Source organism: Amia ocellicauda, chromosome 2 (assembly GCF_036373705.1).
Source record: "Amia ocellicauda isolate fAmiCal2 chromosome 2, fAmiCal2.hap1, whole genome shotgun sequence".
In the NCBI taxonomy this organism is placed as follows: domain Eukaryota; kingdom Metazoa; phylum Chordata; class Actinopteri; order Amiiformes; family Amiidae; genus Amia; species Amia ocellicauda.
Window position 1 is genome coordinate 841853 of NC_089851.1, and position 25371 is coordinate 867223.

General features: G+C 41.8%; 1 protein-coding gene across 1 annotated transcript; it reads right to left on the bottom strand.

The window, feature by feature from the left end:
* Positions 1-12838: 12838 nt before the first annotated feature.
* Positions 12839-14589, bottom strand: LOC136712372 (epidermal differentiation-specific protein-like). Its single transcript, XM_066688925.1, has one exon. The coding sequence runs from the start codon at positions 14546-14548 to the stop codon at positions 13544-13546; it is 1005 nt and encodes a 334-aa protein (XP_066545022.1). The 5' UTR covers positions 14549-14589; the 3' UTR covers positions 12839-13543.
* Between the last annotated feature and the right edge of the window lie 10782 nt (positions 14590-25371).

A 25371-nucleotide genomic window follows, 5' to 3' on the forward strand; every position in this document is an offset into this window, starting at 1 on the left:
TGATGCACGTGGGGAGCGAAGGCTGGCCCGTGTGGTCCGATCCAACAGACGAGCTACTGTAGCTCAAATTGCTGAAAAAGTGAACGTTGGTTCTGATAGAAAGGTGTCAGAACACACAGTGCATCGCAGTTTGTTGCGTATGGGGCTGCGTAACCGCAGACCAGTCAGGGTGCCCATGCTGACCCCTGTCCACTGCCGAAAGCGCCTACAATGGGCACGTGAACATCAGAACTGGACCACGGAGCAATGGAAGAAGGTGGCCTGGTCTGATGAATCACGTTTTCTTTTACATCACGTGGATGGCCGGGTGCGTGTGCGTCGTTTACCTGGAGAACACATGGCACCAGGATGCAGTATGGGAAGAAGGCAAGCCGGCGGAGGCAGTGTGATGCTTTGGGCAATGTTCTGCTGGGAAACCTTGGGTCCTGCCATTCATGTGGATGTTACTTTGAAACGTACCACCTACCTAAGCATTGTTGCAGACCATGTACACCCTTTCATGGACACGGTATTCCCTGATGGCATTGGCCTCTTTCAGCAGGATAATGCGCCCTGCCACAAAGCAAAAATGGTTCAGGAATGGTTTAAGGGAAACAACAATGAGTTCAAGGTGTTGACTTGGCCTCCAAATTCCCCAGATCTCACTACAAGTCCAATCCATGGAGGCCCCACCTCGCAACTTACAGGACTTAAATGATCTGCTGCTGACGTCTTGGTGCCAGATACCATAGCACACCTTCAGAGGTCTAGAGGAGTCCATGCCTCGACGGGTCAGGGCTGTTTGGGACCTATACAATATTAGGCAGGTGGTGATAATGTTATGGCTGATCGGTGTACATTATAATTGTGTGTATTCAATCTTTATATTCACCATTTCTTTAAATAACATGCTTGCTATTTAGTGAGATAATATCGGTTATTTGTCTTGTCGCTATGATATGTATTCCATTGATTTTAATTTTGTGCATATTCAGGATTTTCTAAAGTTCAGACTGTTTAGACTGACTTTTCATTCTTTATAAGTAAAAGTCGCTAAGTTTTAAAAGTTGAGCAAAGTGGAAGAAGAGCTGAAACTTATTAGGATCTGAAAAAGAAAAAGAAAAAGAAACCTGGGGCTGTAATCTCCAGCCTGCACTCAGTATATATGTAAACACACACACGCACACACATACTTGATCATTTTATTTATTCAATTTCTTACATTTACCTTTTCTTTAAATAAATCGCTTAGGTCAAAATATCTATGTTACTAAAGAATCTGGAGGGCATAAATAGAGCTCTTTTGTCACTTCACTCGTATAGAGAGAAAAATATATATTTTACTAAAGAATCAGCCAGGCTTAAATAGAACTCTTTTGGGGGGGGCTGGGGGGTTGAAAAACAGTTGAAGACCCCCACCACCCTGTACATTCCTTCGGTGCCCTGTCAACTCCACCCACATATATTATAATTTCAGTGCCCGGTCAACTCCTCCCACAGATATGTTAATTATTCAGTGACGCGGGACACGCCTCCTAGTAAGGGGCCCCCTGAGTTCAACTCAAGGTCAAGGTCAAAGGTCAAATCCCCCGCAGCCCCCCTTAAAGAGTGCCCTATATAACTACTGACAGATCTCCAATCACTCTCACTTTTAATATTATCCACCCTGCTTGACTCTATCCTATCTTTGCAAATACATGTTGTCTATTTTCATTTTTAATAAACCTATATCTGTATAAAACAAAACAGCCTCAAGGTTAATTCATGCAGATCAACCTCACTGCTGATCTGAGCTCGTATTAGTAAAGTATTGTGGTAACTCGTGTATCAACCCGGTCTCCTTTTCAGAGGATTTGACTGCTGTGGGTTGTATGTGAGGGGGTCACTAGATAACAGGACTTTATTCAGCAATTATTATTTCTTCTGATATTTGATACCAGATAAAAACGAAAACTCCAGTTTAAAGTCCTAGGCCAATCGAAAGTACTTACTAATAAAACAATAACTGTAATGATAAATTAAAACAATTTGTCATCTTATCAGATCAGCATCCTTTCATTTCATTAAACTATTTACATTTATTGGAGGTTCCACCGAGATTAGCAACAAATTGTTTCGAATTGAATCTTACCTGAGTTGTTTCATTGGTATTACTAAAAGCTTTATGTGGCCAAGAAAAGCAGAAAACAAGCTGCACCGTGAGTTTTTAACACAGCTAATCAAAACATAGACCTGTTTTATAGTATATGTATTAACACATAATTACATTACTAACTCTGCAACAGATTCTAAGACACTATTATCTCCTATCCAGATCATTTAGATTTATTCTAACAATTTCTGTGATACATCCTGAATTTTTTTTTTTAATAGTGATTGAGCGACTGTTTAAGCGACACCGATCTGTGAGTTGGTGCTCATAGAGTTGCAGTCTCAAGCCTGGCTATAGACCCATCTATATGCTAGTTCTTGGTTCACTGCAGAAGGAAGTCACAATAAACACACTTACAAAAACAACAACCTTAAACATTTTTCATTAACCCATAACTACACCATTTATAACGATCCTCTTGTTTAGTATATTGTATTTTGTTTAACATTTTGCATAATGTAATGTATTGTTTTAAGCCTCCAGTGTCTCTCTCTGAAGCTGACACTGATGTACAGAGAAGATATCCACTCAGATGATGTTTGATGCCTGCTAGATGTGTGTGCTCTAACTATAAAAGTGAGAGCTGTTTTTCCTTTGTCCCACAGAAGTGCCAGATTTTCTCTCCAGCACCATAAGGACCTTTCCTCGAGAATCTGCAGTCTTGTAAAACCTCAGATAGATGTTTTGGTTTCCCTAACTCTGAACATAATGATGGTCTAGACCTAAGTCAGATGAGGGAATTGTTAGCTAAATGCTTAGGAGAGGATATAATCAGCCTCAGAAGTGGACAATAACAGCTAAGCTACTGAGTGATGCACATGTTTACAGAAACTGCAGACTAAACTGAATAGGAATTCAGAACACAGATAGACTCCTCTTCTCTACCTGATTTTGCATTGTATTTTATTTCTGCCACATAGAAATAACAATAAATATAGATATAACTAAACAATGATTATTCCTATAAGTTACTATAGTGAAAGCATAGAACTTGTATGCCGTCCTGCAAATACCTTTCAGAAAGGAAGAAGACTATTTGCATGTTGATATAACCTGTAAACGTAACAAAGCATTAGTTTACTTGGTCCAAACAAACACTCTTTAGCCTTTTTCATTTTCTGTAAAACAACATAACCCTGACAACTAGTGTGTAACTATTTCCTTCGAAGGAGGTAGTTACAATAACTGCATTTAACAGTCTCTCTTTTGTGCACTCTTCTAAAGCTGAATAGTGTGTATTTCCCCACTGAGCAAAATACAGACAATTGGGAGACTCCTCTGAATCTGAAGCTAAAGGATTCAATCATCACCAACTTTACATCGTTCCTGTCATGTCTGCAACAACCCTGAACTGTCCTGCCTGCCCCTGCTGCGCACTGCTCTGCTCACCACAGCCCTACACTACCTGCCTGCTGCTGAACCCACAAGCGTGCTGAACCCATTGAAAAAGTAGCACCCTTCCACAGAACGTGAGTGTACACCCTTTTTCTCTCCAGCACCACAGACAAATTCACACTCACACACTCAAGCACTACAACACGCTATATCCCAGACCTAAGATATTGTAGACACACAAAATGGCAGCACAACTATTTTCCAGATGTTTCACGCTGCTGCATCCCAAGGATCCAACGGAGGATCCGATCTTCAGCAATGGACGACTCAGACTAGCATGGACCTGGCAGCCTACCAGCTGGACCACGCCTGGGAAATACAGCACAGCCCCAGGATGAACTACCCTGATACTTGTTTTCTGCTTTTTGAAGAAATTCAGTAGACCAGTCTTTCTAGCGTGTTCCTGTAAATGTTTTAAATACAAGTGTTTTAAATCAGAGAAATGAAGGTTACTGTCACGGTTCCCAAGCCTTAACCCTCTATCACCGCTAGAGGCCACTGTTTCCCTGCCTTTTCTTTCTATTCTCCCTGCTTTCATCCTTCCTATCATCCCATTAACATTCCTCAACACCATGTGCACTCTTGTTCTCTCCCTCTGTTCCCATTTGCCCTGCACTTCCCAACCTGGTTTCTTGTTCCCTTCTTAAACTCCTCTCTGCCCTCACTTGGGGCAAAGTTTTGTCAGCTCAGTCTGCAATTCTAAGCCTCGCGTCACTAAGCCTCACTCTGCCCACCACGATGCTCCCCTCCCCATTGTCCCTTGCATCCAACATATTGTCTCCAATTTGCTAATGTAGGACAGCAACCCCCCCTACAATGCCTTGCCACCAGCAGAGGGCGTTACACCGCCCCACTTCAGGAGCCAGACGTCTCTGCTGTACTGAAGCCATAGGTTCGCTTGGGCCGCTGACCCCTCCGAGATGAGGTCTGATCCTCCTCCTCCGTCTTGCTGCCTGACTCTGGTGGCTGCGCTGGCTCAACGGGCACCTCGGGATCCTGAGAGGGGCCAAGTTCCACCTGGGGCTGGTAGGCAGCTAACTGGTACCGGTGGAGCATCACCTCTTGCCCCACTGTGTCCAACAGCTTACGGGGCCCTCCTATGTGGACGACAGATTTGGGGAGAGCCCCAGTGAACCCACACAAGGTCCCCTGGTCAGTACGTCGCCCCCCCACAATGGACACCACAATGGAGGGCTACACAGTGGAAACTATTAAATAAAAACATGCTTTTTAATAACAAATAACAAAATCCTAGCGAATCTATGTAGAGAATCTGTATCACATGCTAATGCACAGAGATAACGTTACACGGCTAATCACATATGATTAGAGCAGCAAGGTAGAAAGAGTGATAGACGTGCTACTATAGAAATTACCAGATGTCATGCCAAGCTCAGTTCTTTCACTGGGTTCTCATGTTCTTTTGGTGACTGCCTTGTAGAGTCTTCTTCCGTAGTTGAGGTGTCCAGTTAGACTCCAGGCTGTTATTTGAAAAACATATTTCCTCTGTAGTAAAGACAGGGTTTTATCACCGTTATAATATTTCCAGAGTTTGTCGATTCCTGCTTCCAAGGGATATGGAGATTTTCATTAATGTCTTTCTTACATCCCGATTGTACTAGTGTAATACACTTTTGTTAACCTTCCTGTTTGTTCTATGAATCGATTGCAGATGGTGCAAAATGCTGCAGCTAAGATCTTAACAGGTACTAGGTGGTCAGAGTACATTACTCCAGTTCTCAAGTGTCTCAGTTGGCTCCCTGTCTGCTACTGCATTCATTTTAAAATATTATTGCTAACATACATAGCATTAGATGGTCAGGGTCCAAGATACATAATGGACCTTTTATGTCCCAGGAAGACAGTTGAGAGCCACAAACCTCAGTGTCATGCAAAAAATAATCCCAAAACGCTTCACATTTCGTTTAATTGTGGAATTCCCTCCCAATTCTAATTAGAAATCCCTCTGGACTCGCTAGTCAGATCTCCCAGCTGTAGCGCAGCTGTCTGTGTAGGGAAAGTGCAGGGGGACACGGGGGTGTGTGAAGGAGATGTGACACACACCAGACCACACAGGCCACATTACAGGGGTGTGGAGGAGGTGTGATACACATCACAGTTCATATAATCAAATACAGCTCATTATTAACAGTATTGTGTTAACTACTTTACTATTATTAATAACATCACTATTATAATTATTGTTATAATTTGTATTATTATTATTGTTATTAATTATAAAAGTAGTGATAAACAGGGAGTTTGTGCAAAGTGGGACCTATTGCTCATTTTGGTCACTAGGTGGAGCAGTAGTGCAGAAGTCATTGAGAGCTGCCAGGAAGCTTTGGCTATACTGGAAATGGGGAACTGGAGGCCAAATGCACACTTTCTAGCACTCACATGGGATGTATACACTTAACCCCAAGCCACAAGCCACTCCTGTAGCAGCCGAATTACAGTTCTTAAATTATTTTGTATTTGTTACACACAGTTTCATTCATGCATGCTCCTAAGTTAAACTGTCAGTGGTATTTAATTTAAGTTTTATTCCCCTCTAGTGGTTATTTTGTTATTGACATAGAGCTATTGCTATTGTCCACTAGGCAGTACGTTCAAGAGGAAGGAAATAAAAAGAGTGTGGAGCAGCTCACTTTAACTCCGGGAGCAGTTACAGTTTGTTGACCTTAACCATAACAATAAGTATAAACACTGAAGCAGAAGAAGAAGCTCGACAGAGAAATATGGAATCCATATGGGTTCGTTATACATCTGAAGAGCTTTCCATTGGTGTGTCTGCTGCAAGTGTGAGTAATAAATGCAGCACTGCATTTCACAAAGGCCGTGTGTATGGAATTATTCTGCATATCAAGAGGCGTATGTTTAATGCAGTATGAGTCAATGGTTTAAACCATCTTATGAGAGGTAAATGTATATTTGTGTTTCTATTATGAAGCCACTCTATCAGTAGAGCAGACATAATTTCTGGCTCCTGTATTTTGTTATTAGAGAGGGGGCAAATGTGTTGGTTTGCCCCTCAGTTATACCTTTTTTAAGGGGTGGCCGATGAGCGGGTGTCTGCTCCAGTTGTCAAGCGGATGTTGCTTTGGTGCTGTTGACCCGCTTTCTGGCTGTTGTTTATTATACACATATATGTGTTTCTCCTACCAGAATGTCTTTCTGGTAGTGTCTCTTAGCAGACGGCAGCCTCAGAGAAGAATTCTTTACCAGTCTGCTGCTCTCCTCCCTTGCGACAGTTTGGTTATACATTAATCTCTCCCCCCTTTGGGCTACATTCTCAAAAATAATGATGGGATGAAAATTCAACTCTAATTATCTGATAAAGAGAACACTGCCCAAAGGTGACAAGGTTGTGTGGGAGTTCTGACTCTCGGCAAAGAGGAAAAATCAGTCTGCGCAGGGCAATATATACAAACAGGAAACAGGAAGGTGCTGGTTGCATGGCGCGTGGAGTGGCCTATAGTACAGGCAGCTTTGATAGACAAAGCTGTTCGCCTGGGGTTTCCATGCTAACAGGCTTAGCATTCTCTTTTTCATATAACTGGGCTTGCATTCGTAAACTGTTACAGTAACTCTAGACATAAAACTACTTCCCAGATTCAAGTAAATCATTTTCCAACTCATCAGACTTTATGTGTGTGTGTCTAATACAGAAACCAAAACTGTTTCCCTCTCATCGACAGGTTTGTAACTATTGGGGGTTTTATTCAAGGGACAGTGTTCAATCGTACATATAAACAAGTAGACATTAGAAGTAAAACATTTGTGTGCAGGGGGTGGGGAGCAAGTATATTTGTGAAACCATCAATGAACATGTCATTAAATGCCTGAATGAAAATGTGTTAATATTAGTTTTAGTTTTGAAGCTGAAAATTTGGAAACGTTTAAAAACAGACTGGATAGGATCCTTGGATCATTTAGTTATTAATGGACACCAAACGAGCATGACGGGGCGAATGGCCTCCTCTCGACTGGACACTGTCTTATGTTCTTCTTATGATCTTAGTTTTAGGAAGAGTAAACAGTTAAAACCACATGGCAACTTTCGATTTTATTCAACATGATAAAACGTGATTTCACTAAACCTTCCTGTAAACATCACCTGCACATTGGACCTCAGATATATACCTGGGGAGTGGGAAATCTCATTAACAACATAATAATAAATCTTATTAGAGATAGGAGACTGACAACATGATTTCCAGAACACACACACACACACACACACACACATGGTTATGCACTGGAATTGATATACTTCCATGATCATTTTAGGTTTTTGATGATTATAGTGCCCTTATTTTCTTATGTTTGTTTTTACATTTGTGTAAAACAAATTCTGTTGGCCCTTAACAAAGTAATCTAATTGCATGTTTGTGGACTACACTGTCACAGGCACGGTTTTCTAATGTTTTTACTTTGAGGAAAGATGTTAGCAATGCAACACTAGGCAATGTCCCCCAATAAACTAACCCTAATTCTAAATGGCTATTCACAGCAGGCCATGCACACGTTTACTTTGTATGTCTATTGTTGTATCTGTCTGTTCTACATTTATATAAATTCCTGTCAACTTATTTAGATCATACTGAACTCTACATCAACGGCCTATTTTCAGTAAGGAAACCATATTATGTTATGTTTACTCCTAAAACCTTCACGGTAACTTATTTTAAAGTTAAGTATTACATTCAAAATTAATGACAGCGCATTGGGTTCACAATGTATTATGGCAAATGAAATGAAGTAAGAGGACTGTTTTATGATAAGGCATGTAACCTATTGAAGACAAATAGCTTATGTGTAATCAGATGGCAGATGTGAGGCTAAGATTCCATCAGATTTGCACAGAAACTGCAGCAACTCAACATAATTCCCCCTATTATTTGATGTAACGCTCTTGCCCCACCCCAAAAAACATCTCCTGTTTAATTAAAAAACATGTCGTATCAATTAGTCTTTTCACAGTCTCTCGATTTTCAGTCACTTTTCTATTGTGGTGATTGGTCTGGAATCTCTTTTATTTAGTACCAAATCAATCCTAGCTGCCTCAAAGGATTTAAAGACGCCTGGCACTGAATGTGGACTCTTACATGTTGTCACAGTCTCAGGGGTGGACCGCAGGGCAAGGGAGTAAGGATCCAGGTGCAGTGTTTGTAGAGGCGGCTAACAAGACACAAGGACTAAGCAAGGACGTGGTCGAGGTCACAGGCAAAGGTCTAGATCAAGAAGGCTGAACGAGAGACACAGGACTAGGACTGGGAATGAGAGAGAGAGAGCGAGACAGGACTGGGAGCGAGACAGACAGAGACAGGACTGGGAGTGAGCAAGAGAGAAAGAGGGGGGAAGGAGAAAGAGATAGAGGTGGGGGACTGGGAGTTAGCAAGAGATAGCTAGAAGAGGCTGGAGACAAAGAGCTAGGAAGAACAATGGGGCACAGAGCACTAGGAGCAAGGAGCACTGGAAACAAGGAGCAAGGAGCACTGGAAACAATTCTTGGTGACGCAGGTTGCACTGACGACACTTCGCCCTGAGTGAGAGCAGTGAGGGGTTTAAGAAGGGAGCAGAGATGCAGGTTGTGAGGTGCAGGGCCAATGGGAGTAGAGAGAAAGATCAAACTTGCACATAGGCGTGGAGGAATGTTGAAGGGATAATAGGAGGATAGCAGGGAGAAGGGAAGAACATAAGAACATAAGAAAGTTTACAAACGAGAGGGGGCCATTCGACCCATCATGCTCGTTTGGTGTTCATTAATATCAAAGTGATCCAAGGATTCTATCCAGACTATTTTTAAATGTTCCCAAACTTTCAGCTTCAGCCACATCGCTGGGTAGTTTATTCCAGATTGTGACTACTCTCTGTGTAAAGAAGTGTCTCCTGTTTTCCGTTTTGAATGCCTTGAAGCCCAATTTCCATTTGTGTCCCCGGGTGCGTGTGTAACTGCTGATCTGGAAAAGCTCCTCTGGTTTGACATAAGTATCAGATGGGGAATAAAACATGCCCTGGAGAGGTTGGCTGTGATAAACGTACAATCTGAACAGATGTGTCTTGAGCAGCCATGGTGGTTGGGGACTGTGCGGTCCTGACCTCGGTGGGAAGGGAAAGAGGAGGAGACTATGGAGGAAGGGGAGCAAGAGGGGGTACAACGAACTTACCATATCCACCCCCCACGTTTCTGGCTCAGGAGTCCAGAGCCCTGACTGCTACTGTATGGAGGGTAATCAGTGCCAAAATTAAGATGAACGTGATTATGAACATGAAGATGATTATGAAGATGAACATGAAAATGATTATGAACATGAAGATGATTATGAAGATGATTATTAACATGATTATGAAGATGAACATGAAGATGAACATGAAGATGATTATGAAGATGATTATGAACATGAAGATGATTATGAAAATGATTATGAAGATGATTATGAACATGAAGATCAACATGAAGATGATTATGAAGATGATCATGTGCACTGGATAGGACAATACCTACCGCCCACTAGCTCTGATTGACAGAGTTCAATGTTTTGTCTCATTGGAAAAAAAAAAAGAAATACAAGAGACGGTACAAAATGTAGAAGCGCACTGAGAAATGCAAATAGCAGAGACAAACAGGGAATAAATATATACATGTTGAAACGAATAAATGTATAAATAAATGTTGAAATAAACAAACAAATAAATAGATTAATAAATACATAGATAGGCCTAAATGTCCATGTTTAATCATGTATTTATTTTAAATTTCAGTTTGGATAGTCCTCCATACTCTGAAACCGTGTAACTCCATGAAATTAAATATATATATATTTTTAAATATATACACTCACCTAAAGGATTATTAGGAACACCTGTTCAATTTCTCATTGATGCAATTATCTAACCAACCAATCACATGGCAGTTGCTTCAATGCATTTAGGGGTGTGGTCCTGGTCAAGACAATCTCCTGAACTCCAAACTGAATGTCTGAATGGGAAAGAAAGGTGATTTAAGCAATTTTGAGCGTGGCATGGTTGTTGGTGCCAGACGGGCCGGTCTGAGTATTTCACAATCTGCTCAGTTACTGGGATTTTCAAGCACAACCATTTCTAGGGTTTACAAAGAATGGTGTGAAAAGGGAAAAACATCCAGTATGCGGCAGTCCTGTGGGCGGAAATGCCTTGTTAATGCTAGAGGTCAGAGGAGAATGGGCCGACTGATTCAAGCTGATAGAAGAGCAACTTTGACTGAAATAACCACTCGTTACAACCGAGGTATGCAGCAAAGCATTTGTGAAGCCACAACACGTACAACCTTGAGGCGGATGAGCTACAACAGCAGAAGACCCCACCGGGTACCACTCATCTCCACTACAAATAGGAAAAAGAGGCTACAATTTGCACAAGCTCACCAAAATTGGACAGTTGAAGACTGGAAAAATGTTGCCTGGTCTGATGAGTCTCGATTTCTGTTGAGACATTCAGATGGTAGAGTCAGAATTTGGCGTAAACAGAATGAGAACATGGATCCATCATGCCTTGTTACCACTGTGCAGGCTGGTGGTGGTGGTGTAATGGTGTGGGGGATGTTTTCTTGGCACACTTTAGGCCCCTTAGTGCCAATTGGGCATCGTTTAAATGCCACGGCCTACCTGAGCATTGTTTCTGACCATGTCCATCCCTTTATGACCACCATGTACCCATCCTCTGATGGCTACTTCCAGCAGGATAATGCACCATGTCACAAAGGTCGAATCATTTCAAATTGGTTTCTTGAACATGACAATGAGTTCACTGTACTAAACTGGCCCCCACAGTCACCAGATCTCAACCCAATAGAGCATCTTTGGGATGTGGTGGAACGGGAGCTTCGTGCCCTGGATGTGCATCCCACAAATCTCCATCAACTGCAAGATGCTATCCTATCAGTATGGGCCAACATTTCTAAAGAATGCTTTCAGCACCTTGTTGAATCAATGCCACGTAGAATTAAGGCAGTTCTGAAGGCGAAAGGGGGTCAAACACAGTATTAGTATGGTGTTCCTAATAATCCTTTAGGTGAGTGTATATCTATTTATTTTTTCATCTATTTATTTGTTTGTTTATTTCAATATGTATTTATACATTCATTAGTTTCAACATGTATATATTTATTTCCCATTTGTCTCAATGCGCTTCTACATTTCGTAGCGTCTCTTGTATTTCTTTTTTTTCAATGTGACAAAACATTGAACTCTATCAATCTGAGCTAGTGGGCGGTAGCCAGTGCGCTTTTTGTCCTATCCAGTGCACATGATCATCTTCATAATCATCTTCATGTTCATAATCATGTTCATAATAATCTTCATGTTCATCTTCATAATCATGTTAATAATCATGTTAATAATCATCTTCATGTTCATCTTCATTATCAACTTCATGTTCATAATCATGTTCATCTTAATTTTGGCACTGATCACCCTCCATGCTACTGCACAATGCTGTCCACTTAAAATCCTTAAAATGCAATAACCCCATGGAGCTTAACTGCCAAACAAAATGAGTTAATTATAGAACTACATGCCATTATATCAGATAAATGCATAATAGGAGCAGCATACTCTAAATAATATTATATAGGCTAAATAAAACATTTGTATTATATTATGATCTGTAAACCACATATGATACTGTAATGTATAACGTTTTCACCAGAATTCTTCAATGCCGAATAGTAAACATCATAAAGCCCCTGCAGTCTAAAAAAATGATATCTTATAACAATGCATCAATTATAAATAATCCGTTATTTCTGAAATTTTTCTTTTGAGATTTCCAAATCATTGAACATTGATAGCATGTCTCAATCCCCCTGCTACATGTTCATTTTATCCAGAAAGAAAATCTGTCTGGAATATGAAAACTGTACATTTTAAAAGGAATATATGCTATAAACGAGTCTGTGTCAACCAGAGTAATTCCCCATTGAAACCCATGTTATTTACTCTTTATAATACTACTACTACTACTACTACTACTACTACTACTTATTATTATTATTATTATTATTATTATTATTATTATTATTATTATTATTATTATTATTATTATTATTATTATTCAATGCTTTCTTGCTGGTGTAGAACTTTACAGACATTTTAAACATGGGTGTAATGTGGGTGTAGGTGTGTGTGTGTGTTTGTGTGTGTGTGTGTGTGTGTGTGTGTGTACTGTTTACAATAGCAGTTGATAGGACATTGAATGCAACAATAAACAACCAGGTTCCAAAAGGAATGTGTTTTCTTGACTGTATTTATGTATTTATTTTTAGTTTTTTTTAAATGCATGCTCATGAACAGGGCAAATTACAGGGATAACACACTTTCCACTGAACACAGCAGAGCTTTGTTGTACAGTATCTCCCAACCCACCACACTGTTAAATTACATTAAAGATTTAATCCACAAGTTTCAGATAATTTTCAAATCATATGTTATGGTATATTTCAACATGAGATATTAATACAATATGATTTTGAAAGAGATTCACTTCACATTACATTCCACTGGAAACTCCCTACTGACAATTCTGGAAACTTCCCAGTATATTTTAAGTACAGTATGACCTTCATTTCTGTCATTAAAAATCATATTGTCATATTGAAAACATTTAAATGTAGAATCTTAAAAGATCAAAAAGCTACCAGAAACTACCAGAAACAATAACTACCACAATTAATGTACCAAGATAAATTTGCAAAGAATTAACCTCCACTGTTTAGTTTCTAAATGGATTTATTAATTCTTAAAGGTTACAAAAAGCAAACATTTTAAGCTTATAATTGTCACTTAAGTTGCAGTTGCTGTTGTAAAACCCCAGTGTCCCTAAACATTGCAGTTACACAATTTCAGCTCGACTTTTAAAGAGTTGCCAGACAAATCATTAATGTAAATCATTGTTTGTGCTATAATGGCAGGACACTCACTATGGTGTTGGAGTGGTTTATCCCTCTCCTTCCTCATCCTGCCTTTCTGCTCTGATCTACAGCTTCTCTTCCCTGTACTCAGTGGAGAGAGAGAGCCCGGCCTGGCACCTGTACTCCCCGTACTCTGTCTTACTGTGCCCCCCCTGAGTGACAGTCAGCTGGACTGGCACCTTCACATCCACCTCCTTCCTCAGCACGTTCACAGTGATCTTGGTGTGAGGAGGGACTGTGGCTGGCAGGTTGATTTTGACCCCCTTCCTCTCAGTTCTGGTGTTGCTTTTTCCCTTTTCCACAGTGAAAGTGTTGTTCACAGAAAGGCCGAATTCGTTTTTCACCCCGAACACGTTTACAGAGAAACTTGTTCCCGCCGTTATCTGAGTAGAGTTGCTGAAGTTGAAGGTCTCTGTGACTGAGTTTTCGTACTCTCGGCTCAGCTCTGTGGAGAAGCTCTGATTGAGGTCACCATGGTTCAGGCCGCACATGGAGTCAATGGCTACAGACCTCATCTGCTCTTCCTTCTTGTCCCAGAGGACCTCTGCTGTAACCGTTGACCTCCCTGACTTCAGAGGGCGCAGGTGGGACAGCCGATCATGGTACCAACCATAATCAGGATTGTCATGACCAGCTCTAGCCACCATCTGCACCCCTCCTCTGTCTGGATGTTCGTACAGGACCCAGGCTCCTCTCTGCACTTTGTGGGAGGACGCCATGTCATTGAAGGAGCCGTGGCACAGATTGGTCTCACAGGTGAGGACGATTCTTCTGCCCTGGTAGTTTGAGTGCTGGTACAGAGTGATCTGATGGTTTGACAGGTCCTCAGTCACCAGCTGCAGGGAAGAGATGGTGTCATGCTCTTCCACACTGGCGTACTCTCCTTCCTCGAAGACCCACTGTCTCCCTAGATAGTTGGGGTCTCTGTACAGGACCCAGGGCTGCCCGATCACCTTAAGGGAGGAGATGCAGTTGTCAAAGTGGATATCCCTCAGGTTGCAGACGTCAGAGGTGAACTCTTTGCTGATCCCTTTGAAGTCAGGATGCTCATAGGCGATGATCTTGTTCATGGTGTCTGCAGGAGGCTGTGGCTGTGAGGACTGTGCAGCTAGTCCTGAGAGAGAGTCTGAGTTGAGTGAGGAACTGAGGCTCTTAATATACTATCCCTGCAAGGAAGTGGGCTGCACTGTGGTGGGAGAATAGGGGATTATTTTAGTGCCAATCAGATAAGATAAAGCTATTGAACAAGTTTATTCCTCAACCTTTAAGACATAATAAACTTTGTAGAAAAATAAGAGAATATCTGTGATGTATCAATAACAGTGGCCATATAGTCTGCTTAATGTGACTCATAAACCTTATTTAAAAAACTTACCAAAATTGCTGCAATTGTAGGGGGCTATAGTATGCTAGTGTCACAAGCGGAGTGTGACTTGCCGTAATCACCTAATTATTCCATGATAATTTTAAATTGTTTATTACTTTTCTTTCTTGTATTGATTTGTGCACTTATTTTACTTGATCACTTTACTATTGAGATGATTGTTTTGTGTGTGATGGTTTCATTACGATTGTTCTTTTAAATTACTTTATTGATTGGGTTAAGGGGTTTGATTAGGTTGCTTTCTGGGAGCACACATTCTCACCTTGATTCACCCACTTTCCTCCCTCCTAATTGTCTCCACCTGCACTCCTAACCCCGAGAGTTAGCTTTAAAATGCTAGGAGATCTTTCATTAAGGAGATACACACCAGATTTCGACCCAGCTGCATGCAGAGCACCTAGTATCACACTGGCAGCAACCCGCAAGCGACCAGGGCTGGAGGGGAAGGCAGAGGCCGACAGCAGCGCAGTGAATATAGCTACAGTTTGATGCTTTCCTTTATTGTATTAGAAGTCGCTAAGAGAAGACCGCATGGGACCGGTGAAATACAAGACTAGAGTGACCGGCAACTGGAGTGGATGGTGAAGACTCCTTGATGAAGCTAAGTACCTTGAATTCAAGCCTTTTGTAATCTTTTGGCATTCAGAATTGTTTCAAACAGTGAAATACAGTGTTGCAAAGATAAAGCTTTATTGAACATTTAACAGAGACCGACGCATTGACAATTTGTACACTTCTCCCGCCCCTGGAGATGGCACTTTGACTTTGTTTCCTTTTGCTGCCAAGACTGCTTTTCCGAACTACTGTACTCAAAAAACAAACCTAACATAAATTATAGACTGGAATTGATCCTTTGCACAGAATATCTCTGACTGGAGTTTGTCTTTCCTGGTTCCTCAAAGGAAAAGAGTCTGCCGAGCTGACAGCGCCGTATACTAACCTGTTGGTGGTTAGTGGTGCGGTGCTCTCCCTGTACAAAATAAAAGGTTATTGTTGTATACATTGTAATAAGCTCCAGAACAGTGTAATAAGTTTCCTTTATATGTGACACGAGACGGGATGTCCACCGGACTGTATAGCCCAAGTTACTGACAATTGTCACGAAAAATGTAGTCTGCCGATCTACTCCACCCGGTGTTTATTGGGCACTAGGACCCAGAATAAATAAGTCTCAGACTTGAATATTACCTCTCCGCACAGGTTCATATTTCAACTAGTTTAGAGCAGTTGTTGTCAGACAAAAAACCATGCAGGAGTTCTACACAAGCTTAGTTATACAAAAATGTATTACACAAGTTAAAACATGCCATTTATCAGCAACACCACTTGGCTAGGAGCCAAAGTAGCAAATTAAAACCCCACCCAATAAGTACCGAAAAAAACATCAAATTCAAGTGCCGAAGTGTCCGAATACAAAATATAAACAATTAGTGACTCCAGCGCCCTCCCGTGGCAGCAGTCAGCGCGGGATAAAAACATCCCACACAACACACAGCCAACTAAAACAAAATGGAAAACAAAGGGATTAAATTATACCAAAACTGCTACTTAAGCCCCAGTCAGTACGCCAGGTATCCTTGCGAAGGGATCTTTTAATAAATAAGTATTTATCTTAAAAGTCAAGCACAGGTTTCTATTATTAATTTAATAAAAGGTTAAAACTAAAATCCAGCCAGAACAAATCTAAAAATAATTAAAATATAAAACTCAGAGGCACACTACAGGGGCAGGGGGAAAAGTGAAAAATGCATCTTATCGGTATATAAAGCAACGACTGGAGAGACCCTGGACCCCCGTAGCTTGAAAAGGCTGATTTCCAATGCCATCCGTCTAGCCCTCTCTTCATTCTGTCTGTGGTCTTGCTTCTTGGCTGGGCTTCTCCCCGAGTTGCAGTTTCCCAGTATAGAGTCCAGTCTCATACGCGCTTGTCTTTCCCGGTGTTCAGCTTCTCAGTTTTACCTCTTGTAGCAAGTTGCAGACTCAGGGCTTCCTCACTGCCCTTCTGTTCAATCTGCACTGCTTCCTCTCAGTCTCAAGCTCGTAAGTAGTCCTTAGTTAAACCACCGGCTCTCGTCAGCCATGGGCTCTGATCTCGCTCTCTGGTCTTCCTGTCTGCGGAGTTCCTGCTCCTTAAATAGGGTTCACTAATGACTTCAGGTGCGTTTCTCTAACCTAACGAGGGCTATACTCAATGATTAAATTACAGTTTCCTCCTTTGGAAAGGGAATATACTCTATTACCAATGCCAACGCCATGTAAATCATACAAACTTAATATAAATGAATAAAGTGATTGCCCTTTCTTGTGTGTTACTCAACTGATTACAGTCTTTGTGCCCTGTTTTCAGTATTTGAAACTATAAAATGTATATTTGTTCAAACTGTACTCATCTGTGTTGTGGTGTCTTGGGGTTCTACTGAGCCTGCCCAGGGAGAAAAATAATGGGTGTAGCAAGCTCCTCACTCGAACCAAATGAGGTGGTGTAGTCTGGTTGACGTCGTCCATCTGAGCACCCATAGGAGGTGACATGTTTGTGGTGAGTGTGCGGTGTGGCAGTCATATTGCGTCATGTACTCATGTACTGCAACTACATGTTCCATCCTTCTGAAGCCTTTTATATATTGTTCTCTTATGACCAGCTTTATGGCTTGTTCATGGAAAGTATATTGGTCGCACAGTACAGTTGCCACATTGGATATTTTGATGAGTTTCCTTGTGGTTCTTGAGAAGTCACTGGCCCACTTTGCTAATGTTTTGCATGCATGACACTAATTGGATGCTCTATAAAGTTTGTTCAAGGCAAGCTAATACAAAACATGCCTGCTGTAGGCCAATCAAATTTAAGCATTGCATTATGTATATACACCAATCAGCCAAAACATTATGACCACCTGCCTAATATTGTATAGGTCCCAAAACAGTCCTGACCCATCGAGGCATGGACTCCACTAGACCTCTGAAGGTGTGCTGTTGTATCTGGCACCAACACGTTAGCAGCAGATCCTTTAAGTCCTGTAAGTTGCGAGGTGGGGCCTCCATGGATCGGACTTGTATTGAAATCCGGGGAATTTGGAGGCCAAGTCAACACCTCGTTGTTGTTTCCCTCAAACCATTCCTGAACCATTTTTGCTTTGTGGCAGGGCGCATTATCCTGCTGAAAGAGGCCAATGCCATCAGGGAATAACATTTCCATGAAAGGGTGTTCATGGTCTGCCGCAATGCTTAGGTAGGTGGTACGTGTCAAATTAACATCCACATGAATGGCAGAACCCAAGGTTTCCCAGCAGAACATTGCCCAAAGCATCACATTGCCTCCGCCGGCTTGCCTTCTTCCCATACTGCATCCTGGTGCAATGTGTTCTCCAGGTATGCGACGCACACGCACCCGGCCATCCACGTGATGTAAAAGAAAACGTGATTCATCAGACCAGGCCACCTTCTTCCATTGCTCCGTGGTCCAGTTCTGATGCTCACGTGCCCATTGTAGGTGCTTTCGGCAATGGACAGGGGTCAGCATGGGCACCCTGACTGGTCTGCGGCTATGCAGCCCCATACGCAACAAACTGCAATGCACTGTGTGTTCTGACACCTTTCTATCAAAACCAGCGTTCACTTTTTCAGCAATTTGAGCTACAGGAGCTCGTCTGTTGGATTGGACCACACGGGCCAGCCTTCGCTCCCCACGTGCATCAATGAGCCTTGGCCGCCCATGACCCTGTCGCCGGTTCACCGCTTTTCCTTCCTTGGACCACTTTTGATAGGTACTGACCACTGCAGACTGGGAACACTCCACAAGAGCTGCAGTTTTGGAGATGCTCTGACCCAGTCGCTCAGATCCTTACGCTTGCTCATTTTTCCTGCTTCTAACACATCAACTTTGAGGACAAAATGTTCACTTGCTGCCTAATATATCCCACCCACTGACAGGTGCCATGATAACGAGATTATCAGTGTTATTCACTTCACCTGTCAGTGGTCATAATGTTATGGCTGATCGCTGTACATTACAAAATATCTCTGGGAAAGACGATACTTTCAACGATATGTTATATCATATCATTCATGGTTTGGTCATGTGGTGTGGCATATGTGTTATATAGATTTTTTTACAAGATTGTTTTACATGTGCTCTGAAACCACTTGTTGGGGGCCATTTTTATGACCCTAGAAAGCTAATATTTTCATGAAACCTCATGCCAGGACTTGGCAGTGTTGTAGAGATCTGTGTTCCCAAAACTACATGTGCTGGTCACATGGTGCGCCCACCATATAGCATTATGTAGTGAAGCTTTGACATGCTACAAAAATCTTCTCCAAAACCACTTGGAAGATACATGTGAAACACAGTATCCAATATTGCCTTATATCCTGCTCTCACAGCTGTTCAACAGAAGTTGATGGGTCACATGGCTTTGTGTCCAGCAGGCTTCAGAACTGTAAGGTCCACCCTGCCAGAATTGTGCATGCATGACACTGGTATGATGCTCTATCAAGTGTGTTCAAGACAAGTTACTGCAATAAATAACATGGCTGCCATTGGTCAATCAAATTTGTGTACTGTATTACATGCATACATTGCTCTATATCTCAGATGAATAATGTTACATGGTTAGATGACCATGTTGCGTTTTCATATACATTTGGAGATTCTACTAAAATCTCCTTCTCCAAAACTACCTGTACAAACGATATGAAATTTTGAAATTGAGAATAATTTAAACTAGTAACCAGGGGGGCAGGGAGCTCTGACAAAGGGAGATGTTCCTCTAAGGAAAGAAAACCAAGCGAAACTGCCAGTAGGAAAGTCCTGAAATGTTTGTACCTCAATGCCAGGAGTATAAGGAACAACATGTTAGACTTCGAAGCCACAGTGCTTCAACAATGCTACAACAATGATGTTGTAGGAGTGACAGAAACATGGCTTACAGAAAATGATGGGGATGAATACAAGTTGGAAGGATACACACAGTTTAGGAGAGACAGGCAAAATCGAAGAGGGGGTGGGGTAGCATTATATGTGAAAAATGACATTGAGGCAGAATAACTAAAATTAGATCCCAGTAACGGAACAGAATCTTTGTGGGTGAAACTTTTGAACAAGAGATCTGGAGGATTAGCGGTAGGAGTGGGTTACAGGCCACCAAACTCAGATATTCAGAAAGATGCTGCAGTGTACAGTGTAATCAGGACTGCATGTAGCAAGAATGTGGCTGTTATAATGGGGGATTTCAATTTCCCAAACATAGACTGGGAAAGCCCAGTGGGAACTACAGAAGCAGAAATAGAAATGGTTGAGATGGTAAATGACTGCTTTCTAACTCAATTTGTCAGGGAACCAACCAGAGAGAGAGCATGTATTGACTTGATCTTTTCAAATGACCAAGATAGAGTCAGAGGGACACTAGTTAGAGAACCAATGGCAAATTGTGATCACAATATGGTTAGCTTTGAGGCATTCTTTAAAAAAACAAGGTCCAAGTCTAAAACAATGGTCTACAATTTTAGAAAAGCAAACCTTGAAGGTATGAGGTGGCACTTAGAAGAGGTAGACTGGAGCACACTGGATACAGATTCAGTTGAAAATGGATGGGTATATTTTAAGAATATACTACTTGAGACTCAGGAGCAATTTGTACCAAAACTTAGCAAATTGAGGAACAAAAAACACTGGCCAAAATGGTTTAATAGAGGTATGCAAAAAAATATAAAGAGGAAGAAAATGTTGTATAGCGCATACAAAAGGGATGGAAACAAAACAACATACATAGAATATGTTGAGCTGCAAAGAGATCTTAAGAAAGGGATCAGGAAAGCAAAGAGGGAAATAGAAAGAAACACAGCTCTTGGAGCTAAAACCAATGCAAAGAGCTTTTTTCAATATTACAACAGCAAGCGGTCAATAAAGGAGGAAGTGAAACAGATAAAGGGCAAAAATGGAGGTATCTTGGAAAACGAACAAGATGTGGCAAATGTTCTAAATGAGTATTCCACAGAGGTTTTTACAAAAGAAGAGACACATAACATGCCACAGGTTAACAATCAGTCCAGTCAAACCCTAAGAGAGATCAGGATAAATGAGGAGGAGGTACTAAAGGGACTAGCAGAATTAAAAACAAACAAATCCCCTGGGCCAGATGGGATATTTCCAACAGTACTTAAAGAAATGAGGGAAATGATTTATAGGCCGCTAACTCAAATATTCCAAATGACACTTAGAACAGGGGATGTGCCAACTGACTGGAAGACAGCAAATGTCATACCAATCCACAAGAAAGGGGACAAAACTGAGCCAGGAAATTACAGACCAATCAGTCTCACCTGCATCACCTGTAAAATGTTGGAAAAAATGATTAGACAGAAAATAGAGGAGCATCTTAATGAAAACCATATTCTTGGAGATAGTCAACATGGGTTTAGACGAGGCAGATCATGTCTTCTAATTTATTAGAATTTTTTTAACTGCAGCTGTAGATCAGGTGAAAGCATATGATATGATATCAAAAGCTTTTTGGAAATCTAAGTATAAGGTTCCACACCAAAGACTGATCCTCAAATTGGAAGCTGTAGGCATTCAGGGTAATGTAAGTAGATGGATTATGAACTGGTTGATGTATAGGAAACAGAGGGTGTTGATTAGAGGAGTTGCTTCTAACTGGAGTGAGGTTGTTAGTGGAGTTCCACAGGGATCAGTACTATGGCCTGTGCTTTTTCTAATCTATATTAATGATCTGGACTCTGGGATAGTTAGCAAACTTGTCAGATTTGCAGATGATACTAAAATAGGTGACTCAGCAGATACAATCTTGGCAGCACAGGAAATTCAATGTGGACAAGTGCAAGGTAATACATGCAGGTAACAAAAATGTCCATTATAATTACACTATGGGAGGTACAGATCTAGATGAAGTAACGCATGAGAAAGATCTAGGAGTCTATGTGGACTCCTCACTTTCTCCATCCAAGCAATGTGGGGAAGCAATAAAATAGGCAAACACATTGCTAGGGTATATTGTCAAAAGTGTAGAATTGAGAACAAGGGCAGTGATGTTCAGACTGTACAATGCACTAGTTAGAGCTCATCTGGATACTGTGGACAGTTCTGGGCTCCACACTTCAAGAAGGATATCGCTGCTCTAGAGGCAGTTCAGAGGAGAGCAACCAGACTTATTCCAGGTCTGAAGGGAATGTCCTACTGAGAGACTGAGGAACTGAACCTTTTCACCCTGGAACAGAGGAGACTACGTGGGGACTTGATCCAAGTCTTCAAAATCATGAAGGACATCGACCACATCAAACCAGAGGAGCTTTACCAGATCAGCAGGGACACACGCACCAGGGGACACAAATGGAAATTGGGCTTCAAGGCATTCAAAACAGAAAACAGGAGACACTTCTTTACACAGAGAAGCGTCACAATCTGAACAAACTCCCCAGCAATGTGGTAGAAGCTGAAAGTTTGGGAACATTTAAAAATAAACTGGATAGGATCCTTGGATCACTTAGATATTAATGGACACCAAACGAGCACGATGGGTCGAATGGCCTCCTCTCGTTTGTAAACTTTCTTATGTTCTTATGTTAATCCATAAAACGGCCTGTGCAAATCCATAATTTGAGTCTCTTTCTAGGTTTGTTCTTAGGTTCATAATTCTAAAAGCTACCAGAGGAGAACAAGGGAAAACAGCAACCATCCAACGATACAGGTTACAATTAAAGTTCAGGTTCATGAGGACCCCAACCATCCTCTTTTAGTCTATGTAGTGTGTACAATAAAATGCTCTATGTGCTGGTTTCTATGCCTCTCATTACCGCAATCACTCTTCCATCAACAGGAAAACAAAGTACTTACAGTGAGGGAAAAAAGTATTTGATCCCCTGCGGATTTTGTACGTTTGCCCACTGACAAAGAAATGATCAGTCTATAATTTTAATGGTAGGTGTATTTTAACAGTGAGAGACAGAATAACAACAAAAAAATCCAGAAAAACGCATTTCAAAAAAGTTATAAATTGATTTGCATGTTAATGAGGGAAATAAGTATTTGATCCCCTATCAATCGGCAAGATTTCTGGCTCCCAGGTGTCTTTTATGCAGGTAACGAGCTGAGATTAGGAGCACTCTCTTAAAGGGAGTGCTCCTAATCTCAGCTCGTTACCTGTATAAAAGACACCTGTCCACAGAAGGAAGCAATCAATCAGATTCCAAACTCTCCACCATGGCCAAGACCAAAGAGCTGTCCAAGGATGTCAGGGACAAGATTGTAGACCTACACAAGGCTGGAATGGGCTACAAGACCATCGCCAAGCAGCTTGGTGAGAAGGTGACAACAGTTGGTGCGATTATTCGCAAATGGAAGAAACACAAAATAACTGTCAGTCTCCCTCGGTCTGGGGCTCCATGCAAGATCTCACCTCGTGGAGTTTCAATGATCATTAGAACGGTGAGGAATCAGCCCAGAACTACACGGGAGGATCTTGTTAATGATCTCAAGGCAGCTGGGACCATAGTCACCAAGAAAACAACTGGTTACACACTACGCCGTGAAGGACTGAAACCCTGCAGCGCCCGCAAGGTCCCCCTGCTCAAGAAAGCACATGTACAGGCCCGTCTGAAGTTTGCCAATGAACATCTGAATGATTCAGAGGAGCGTTGTGAACAGATGAGACTGAAATCGATCTCTTTGGCATCAACTCAACTTGTCGTGTTTGGAGGAGGAGGAGGAATGACCCCAAGAACACCATCCCCACCATCTTACATGGAGGTGGAAACATTATGCTTTGGGGGTGTTTTTCTGCTAAGGGGACAGGACAACTGCACCGCAAAGGTACCGTCAAATCTTGGGTGAGAACCTCCTTCCCTCAGCCAGGGCATTGAAAATGGGTCGTGGATGGGTATTCCAGCATGACATTGACCCAAAACACACAGCCAAGGCAACAAAGGAGTGGCTCAAGAAGAAGCACATTAAGGTCCTGGAGTGGCCTAGCCAGTCTCCAGACCTTAATCCCATAGAAAATCTGTGGAGGGAGCTGAAGGTTCGAGTTGCCAAACGTCAGCCTCGAAACCTTAATGACTTGGAGAGGATCTGCAAAGATGAGTGGGACAAAATCCCTCCTGAGATGTGTGCAAACCTGGTGGCCAACTACAAGAAACGTCTGACCTCTGCGATTGCCAACAAGGGTTTTGCCACCAAGTACTAAGTCGAAGGGGTCAAATACTTATTTCCCTCATTAACATGCAAATCAATTTATAACTTTTTTGAAATGCGTTTTTCTGGATTTTGTTGTGGTTATTCTGTCTCTCACTGTTAAAATACACCTACCATTAAAATGATAGACTGATCATTTCTTTGTCAGTGGGCAAACGTACAAAATCAGCAGGGGATCAAATACTTTTTTCCCCTCACTGTACTCATGCAGGGAGGTTCTGCCTCTCTTCCATGGTCTCCAAACGTCAAGTATTTGTTTCCGTAATCTTTTTGGTAGTCGGCTTGACCGGTTCTTCCTCTGACCCAGGTCCCCAGAGGCTGTAACTCCACTGTCTGTTATCCCCCTCTCCTTTCCTCCTGTTGTAACTTTATTTAGTACTGCAAGACTACAGTTCCCAGGAGTCATTGCTGTAAAAGAAAGAGGATATGAGACATGGGAAGAAGGAAGAACTATGGGGGAAAATTCAAAGGAAGAAAGCAACATGTTTAGTGATCCAGCTCTGTTTTCAATTACCGCATTTAGTTTCTTGATTTCCTTTAAATACAGTTCAGTGTGCAATACAATAAAGTTTTGTTTTCATTCAGAACCTGAAAGTTGTGACCGGCTATTTTTTTTTTTACTGAAGCTACGCTACATTTTGGTGCTGAAACCCAGGATTAGTGAAGAGGAGTGGCCGAGAGGAAGGATCGTCTGAAATGGAAAAGGGGTACAACCGAACCTCTACGACAAAACTGCTGAACCGTATAGAAGGGGAGCTGGGCTCCGAAAATCCAGACAGAGACACTCCGGGAGCTGCTGACACTCTTGTCAACCAAGGAGGAAAGTCTTATCGACCTGGACAAGGGCATTGAAGATGAAACGCCGCTGGACGAATTAGAAGCAGAGATTGAAAACACGCAGGAGTATCAGGACCGCGTCATCCTGTGGAAGAGCCGCGCTATGGGAGTCATACAGCGGGAGCGGGATGCTGTTAGTAGCGCAGCTAGTGGTAGCAGCAGTGATAGAGTAGTGAGTCAACACAGTTAAACTGATTATTATGATTATTAAACTGATTATTGAGAGGTTTACAGGCGATTTCAGTGGGTGGAACGAATTCTGTAACCAGTATGAGACAGCAATTCATAACAATGACAGCCTATCCAAGACAGAAAAGTTTAATTACCTGAAATCGTACTTGAGCGGATCCGCTGCCATTGCGGTCACCGGGCTTGCGTTGTCAGATGCAAATTATGACATGGCAGTAGAAATCCTCCAAGGCAGATTTGAGCACAAGGATCTTATAATCAATGCTCACATGAATAAG

Bases quoted from the DNA above. Each gene is read 5' to 3' on its own strand.
- LOC136712372 (XM_066688925.1), bottom strand. From the start codon at position 14,548: ATGAACAAGATCATCGCCTATGAGCATCCTGACTTCAAAGGGATCAGC.